This window comes from Leucopleurus acutus (genome assembly GCF_964270905.1).
Source record: "Leucopleurus acutus genome assembly, chromosome: 10".
Lineage (NCBI taxonomy): Eukaryota > Metazoa > Chordata > Mammalia > Artiodactyla > Delphinidae > Leucopleurus > Leucopleurus acutus.
In genome coordinates, this window is record NC_139153.1 from 4281632 (window position 1) to 4288219 (window position 6588).

Genomic DNA, 6588 nt, shown 5'->3' on the forward strand with positions numbered 1-6588 from the left:
ACATTCAAACTTGAGCCCAGGACAGAGAAGCCAAGAGTGAGAGCAGGGAAATCCCCATTTCCTTCCTCACAAGCTGTACCACCTGCCAAGCCCTGCAAAGTGGGAAGCAGGGGTGGGAGGAGAGAGACAGATAATGATAAATCTCCTGCAGCCCTGGAGCTGTTTGCTGTTGTTGTGTTTTTTTTCCCCCAAGCCTACCTGGGCTGCTGCTTTAGAAAGTCAACTGCAAAGTAAACACTTTGATGGCGTTTTGGTTTTTTGTCTCCCCATTCCCTTTCTAAGCAAAATTAAAGGGTAGATTCCTTGTCCTTTTGCCCACAAAGTAAAAGAAAAAGAGATACTATTGTTTTAAAAGAGGAGAGGAGAGAAACCCTACAATCTTATACCATTCTTCTTGGCTGCGCCAGGGGAAGGAGGCGATTCTGCACACTGACATCATAGTCTGTGTCACGGGACATAACTTCCGCCACTCAAAGCTTTACGTGCATTTTTGAAGGTACAGGGAAATGTTTAAAATCGGCTTCAGTGTTGACACTGCAGTTGTTAAAACCAAACAAAAGATCCTTTCCCAAGTCTGGCTGGTTCTTCTTAAATTTATCTGGGCCCCCACTACCTGATTTAAGGCAATGAGCAGATGTTTCACAGCAGGAAGCGCATTAGCTCCAGATGCCACCGCTTTGTTCTAGACGTGCACGTATATATACTGGCAGACACACATACCACACACAGACACACACACACACACACACGCGCGCGTGGAGGACTTGGGGCAGCAAACGTTCGCAGCTCCCCTGCCAGCACTTGGCATGCCAGCATGGACCATGTGTAACCTCTGCCTGCAGTTCTGACACAGAGATGAGCAGCGGGAGTAAATAGCCAATCAGATCCCACCCCATCGTCTTCCCGTTGTCTCCTAGGTAACAGGCAAAGGGCCACATCAGCTAGCTGAATACCACAGGGACTGGGACACACACACACACACACACACACACACACACACACACACACACACACACACACACGATCCCCTAAAAGTCCCTAATTGCAGAGCCGCTGAATGTGCCTGTCAGAACCCTGGACAGTTCCCCCAAAGGTATTCAATGCCTTTGGTTCCTGCCCACCCGGCAGCCACAGCTCCTACAGCTTTCCCACCTCCGCCCCTTTACGCATGCATGCCATTCCTCTGCCATCTCCATCACTCAAAACCTTGCTCATCTTCGGATCCAGCCCAAGTCCTTGGTCAAGACTTCCGATGGCTCCCATCACAGAATAAAATCCACACTCCTCCCCTGTGGTGAGCTGGCCTTTCATGATCTGGCTCTTCCAGCCTCCTCGCTCATCACTCTCCTCCCTCACTCCTTCTTTCTCTTCCTCCAACAGGTCACACCGGCCCTCCCCACATCATCCCCTGCAGACCAGGGCTCTTCGTGGTACTTGCTGTTCCCTCTGCCTACACAGCTCTTCCTTCTGCTCTTGGCATGGCTGAGCTTTCTTGTTCTTTAGTCTTGGCTCAAAAGTTACCTTCTCAGAGAGGCCTCCCCTGACCCCCTTGGCCACCCTACCTGAAGAAGTCCCCTCCCCTGGGACTCTCCACCACATCACCTTATGTTCCTGTGTCGTCTTCATTACACTGCTGACTCTGAAACGATCCCATTCCTATTTACTTGTTTACTTGTTCTGTCTCCACCATTAAAATGTACAGTCTGTTACGCCAGGGTCTTTGTTTTGTTCATGGCTGTATCCCCAGCCCCCAGAACAGGACCCAATAAATATTTGTTGAATGAATAAAAAGTCATTTCTTCCTGACTGCTCCTATATTTCCCCCTCTCTCTAATAAGAGAGCTGGACGTGATGACTTCTATTAAGCCTCCTGGCTAACATTCCAAGAGTCCATTAGAGAGCAGAAAGGACTGGCATAAGGAGGAAAATTAATCAGGCCACACCACGGGAAGAACCTGCCGGTAGAGACCTGACCTTCTCCACTGGGTCACGGCGCTCTCCTCCTCTGAGTGGCCTCCCTGACAGGAACTGGCTGCTGCTTTCAACTTCACATTCCCCAGGCACTGGGCACCTTGAACTTTTGTTTTCTGAGGGACTGGGAGCAACTTGAAGCTGAGGACTGAGTTTTATTTTTCTGATCCCACAAAGAGACCAGGAAGAGCCTGGGGGAGGGGGAGGGAGCCCTCTAGAAGCATTTACTGTAGTGAATAGAAGAGAAGGTGTCACTGTCTACAGGGCCACAAGCCTCAAGGTGGAGGTTCATTAGAACACAAGTCTCTCTCTCTCTCTCTCTCTCACACACACACACACACACACACACACTCAAAAGCATCATGAAGCTAGAATCACAGAGTTCCCCAATCCCCGTGGCTGCATGTGTTTCTCTTCAAGGGACGTGACTACTACGTAAGGTCCTAAAAACTGTGCAGTGATCCAAACACATATGCTGTGTAAGTGTGTGCTGAGCACAACCACACTTTTGGCCAACCTCACTGGGCAAGGCTGGGAGATGGATTCAAGTAGCCACATGGTAGACACAACCCAGATTGGACCCCCCAAACCCCAGGAGTGGGGAGCCTCAAGCTGATCATTCAGAATCCAGAAACGCACCAAGTCCTGAGTTCTCCAATGACCAGTACACCAGATCACTTCTGAAGTGGATGTAAAGACCCATTAAGGAAGAGCAGGATTAGTATTTCTTGAGCACCTACTACGTGCTAGGCCCTGTTAATATTGACTCTTCAAGACCACCTGCAAGGTTACCTTTCCCACTTTATGGATGAAAAAACCTGAAGCTCAGAAGAATTAAGTAGTGTGCCCAAGGTCACACAGCTAGCTAGCAGAGGGGCTCAGCTGGGAACATAAATCTGGTCTCCAAGTCCACTCTTCTTTCCCCAGGGCCTTAAATTACACCACATGATAAGCAGATAAGCTGGTCTTGTTCAAAATGTCCTGCTGGCCGAAGCTCTCCTCTGAGGATGTCAGGCCTGTGCCCCTGTCTCTGCATCTCTCTCTGTCACACTCAAGCTTGGATGACCTCCCACCACAAGCCTCTCATCCAGCTGGACCCACATCTGCATCTCAGAGTTTCTCATGTGAGACCCAGCCCATGGGATACAATTTTCCCATGGCCCAGAGAAAGCTGGGGATTTTGTCTTTTTAAAAAAGTAATTCCCTACTGGCACGGGTGGATGCACCAGCCACCCTCTGATTTAGTGCTGAGGTCAAAGATCAACCTCAAGTAAGATTTTCCAAGGAAAACTCAAATGCTGGGTACCTCATGGCAGGGAGAAGTGGCCTCCTCTCAAGAATGTGGCCAGTGGCAGGCAAAAGGGCTGCAGGCATCACAAGACCCACACACCTTATACGTGTCACCCTTGAGCTTCGTGCACACCCACATGAATCTCAAACATGCCACCCATGTGCCTGCACGCACACCACACACACACACCACCCACATGCGCCACCCATGCCACACACACATGGGGAGTGGGGATCAGAAGCAAGAGAGCAACAACCTCCCTCTCAGGGCATCACAGCCCCCACTTCTGAGCCTGCTCTGGGCTGTGCGCTGTGCCCCGGCCAAGACTTCATTTCATCCTCCCTAGGCCCTTCCCTTACAGACACAGAAAGTGAACCTCGGAGAGAGGGAATGACTTGTCCAAGACCATAGAGCACGCCTGTGGCTGATTGCCGCATTTTCTGAAGTTTGATGATGGGCACCTGGCTCCACTTTTTTTTTTTTTTTTTTTTGCGGTACGCGGGCCTCTCACTGCTGTGGCCTCTCCCGCTGCGGAGCACAGGCTCCGGACGCGCAGGCTCAGTGGCCATGGCTCACGGGCCTAGCCGCTCCGCGGCATGTGGGATCTTCCCGGACCGCGGCACGAACCCGTGTCCCCTGCATCGGCAGGCAGACTCTCAACCACTGCGCCACCAGGGAAGCCCAAGATTTCCTTCTTAATTTACTCCACTCCTTGACTGGCAGCCCTGTCCATCTGCCTCCTCACTCACCGGAAAGGAAGGAAACCTGGGCACCCCCTGTGCAGGAGTTACACACCTGACTTAGCCTTGCGAACAGGACAGGAGGGGCAGGCACCCGCTCTCGCTGTCCTCCTCCTCCCTTCCCCCCATGCCCTAAACAGGAGCTTCTGGCCTCGTTTGTAAATGGATCCTCTCCCATGAACTGAGCCAGGCCCAGCTCGGGGGGCAGATGAGAAGGCGGGGGACTGGCACTACCAAAATCTTGCCGGTAACGTAGACTTAGGTTCACCTCCCAGCTTTACCGCCTACTGCCTGTGTGACCTTGCTCAAGAGGCATTCTTTCTGAGCTCAGTGCCCTCACCTGTAAGGTGGAAAGAATAGCGCCCTCCTGAGGCGTAGAAGTGAAGGTTAAAGACACAGGCGGAAGTGAGGGCCTGGGTACACAGTGCCCACTGCCTGTAAGTCCGCCATCGTGCCCACTAAGTGAGCAGAGGGTGGGCAGCTGCCATCCCCACCTCACTCTGCCCCCGACGCGGTGCTGGCAATTCTCAATCAGCAGCGAAGCCGAACTTCCCTCAGCGGTGGCAGGACCTGGGCGCGGGTCCTTCTTCTTCCTCCCTACGCGGCCAGCGGCTCAGACGACAGGTAAGCAGTGGAGCCCCGGAGGCGGCCGGGCGGAGGGGGCTGCGCCGCAGCGCTGCTGCAGGGCCAGGCCGCGCAGGGGGCAGTGCGGCCGGGTCCACGCCCGCCCCGCACCCGCTCCCGCCTCTGGCCTCTTTGCAACTTTGAGCAACTGCAGACTCCGGGGTCGGGGCGGGGTTGCTGCAGGGCGTGCGAAGGAAAGTTGGGTCCCAGCGACTGCAGCCTCGGGATCCCAAGGCCCTCGCCGTGAGCGCCCGCACACTCGAAGCGCCGGCGAACTCTCGGGGGGCGAGGAGGCACGGGGTCGCCGAGCCGGCCCCGGCCGTTCCAGGAACCGGACCCGCGCGCCCGTCCTGTAGCGTCCAGAGCCTTCGCCGCAGCCCCGCGCGGTCGCACTGCCCGGGTCCCACCTCCGCGCGCCTCGTGCAGCCCCCTTGCCGGCTTCCCCCGGCCCGGATGCGCTCCGCACCGCATTTCCTGCGGTGACCCTTCGAGCTCCCAGCTTAAGGCGCTCCCCTCCCGCGCCTCGGAGGCAGGCGGACGCCCGCCCCCTCGCCTCACGCGGGACCCTCAGCGGACGCCCGCGGTCAGCCCCGCGCTGGGCCCGCCCTCCGCGCCCCCTGCCTCGCCGCGCCGGTGCTAACCGGCCTGGGCGGCGGCCGCGTCCTACCTTCGTCCGGCAGCCGCTGCAGGCAGAGCGCGAGGTTCCTCCGCCAGCCCCGCATCCCCGCGGCCGCCCTGCGGCCCGGCCCGGCCTCGCCAGCCCAGCCCCGGCCCCGGCCCCGGCCCCGGCCCCGCCCCCGCCGGGCCCGGCGGCGCAGCGCAGCGCTGGGGAGGGCCGCGGGCCCAGGGCGCGGCGGGCATGGGCGGCTGCCGAGGGTCGTGGGGTCCGGGCGGCCGCCAGGCGCTCGGCTCAGCTCCGGAGCCCGCGGCTGAGCAGACGCTGCCGGAGAGCGCGCGCTTTCCCGGGCGCGGGGGCGGGGCGGCGGGCGCGGGCGGGGGCGGTGCGGAGCGAGACCGTGGGGTACCTGCAGCTGCTTGAGCCGGCTCGCCCGGCGAGACTCCCACTGCCCAGCCCACAGCACGTCCCAATAACGCTAATTACCACGAATTAGTTAATGAACGAGCGAAACAATGAATGGTTAAATAAATGGGTGAATATGTGAGGGAATGAATGAGTGAATGAATGAGTTGAATAAGCAGGTGTATGGATGAGTGAGAAAATGGTGACGGAATGAATGAATGAATAACTGAGTGACTGAATGAATGAATGAGTTAGTGAATTGATGTATGATTTATGTAAATTAATGAGTGAATAAATGGGTGAAGGAATATGTAAATAAATGACTGAGTAAATGAATGAATGGGTGAATCAATTAGTGAGGGAGTGCTCCCAGGCCTCAGGCCTGTACGAGGCAAAGGACCTTCCACAGGAGCCCTCACCCCTGCCCTGAGAGTGGGGTGTTCCAGTTGCATCTTGTGGAGGAGGCACAGGGGGCTCAGAGAGGGCAGGGCCTGTCCGTGGAGCCAGCAAAGGCTGGAGGCTGGTGGTGAGGAGGTGTGTCTGTCTGCAAGCTTTGTCCACTGAACCCCATCACAGTTCCCCTCCATCAGCACGGCAGCCACTGAGCTCACCAGGTCTCAGAGGCTCTGAGGAAGAACAGGCAGGGAAGGGGCACAGTGGGTCCTATCCTTGGAAGTCAGATTTGCTTCTTCCATTAGAATGGGATGGAGAGGAGGTGTGTGAGCCATCCAGACAAAGGAGTACTACACAGCTATAAAAAAGGAGGAAGGTACTCTTTGGAAGAGGGCAAAGTGAAGTACGTGTTTATAATATGCGCAGAACAAAGGGGGGTAGGCTCTACCTTCATATTTCCTCTAGTGTGTGGAAAATTATCTCCAGTGGACACACCGATGCCCTTGGCAAGGTGGCTGGGGGCAGGTGGGAGAGACTTGATTTTCATT

General features: G+C 56.0%; 1 protein-coding gene across 1 annotated transcript in view; it reads right to left on the minus strand.

Moving 5' to 3' along the window:
- The window catches only part of GRIP2 (glutamate receptor interacting protein 2), a gene marked incomplete at both ends in the record, with an annotated part of 122880 nt that extends 117532 nt beyond the window's left edge, over positions 1–5348 (minus strand). Inside the window, one exon of the mRNA XM_082848050.1 lies at positions 5294–5348. Coding sequence (XP_082704176.1) covers positions 5294–5348 — 55 coding nt within the window. The remainder of the gene's footprint in view (positions 1–5293) is intronic.
- Between the last annotated feature and the right edge of the window lie 1240 nt (positions 5349–6588).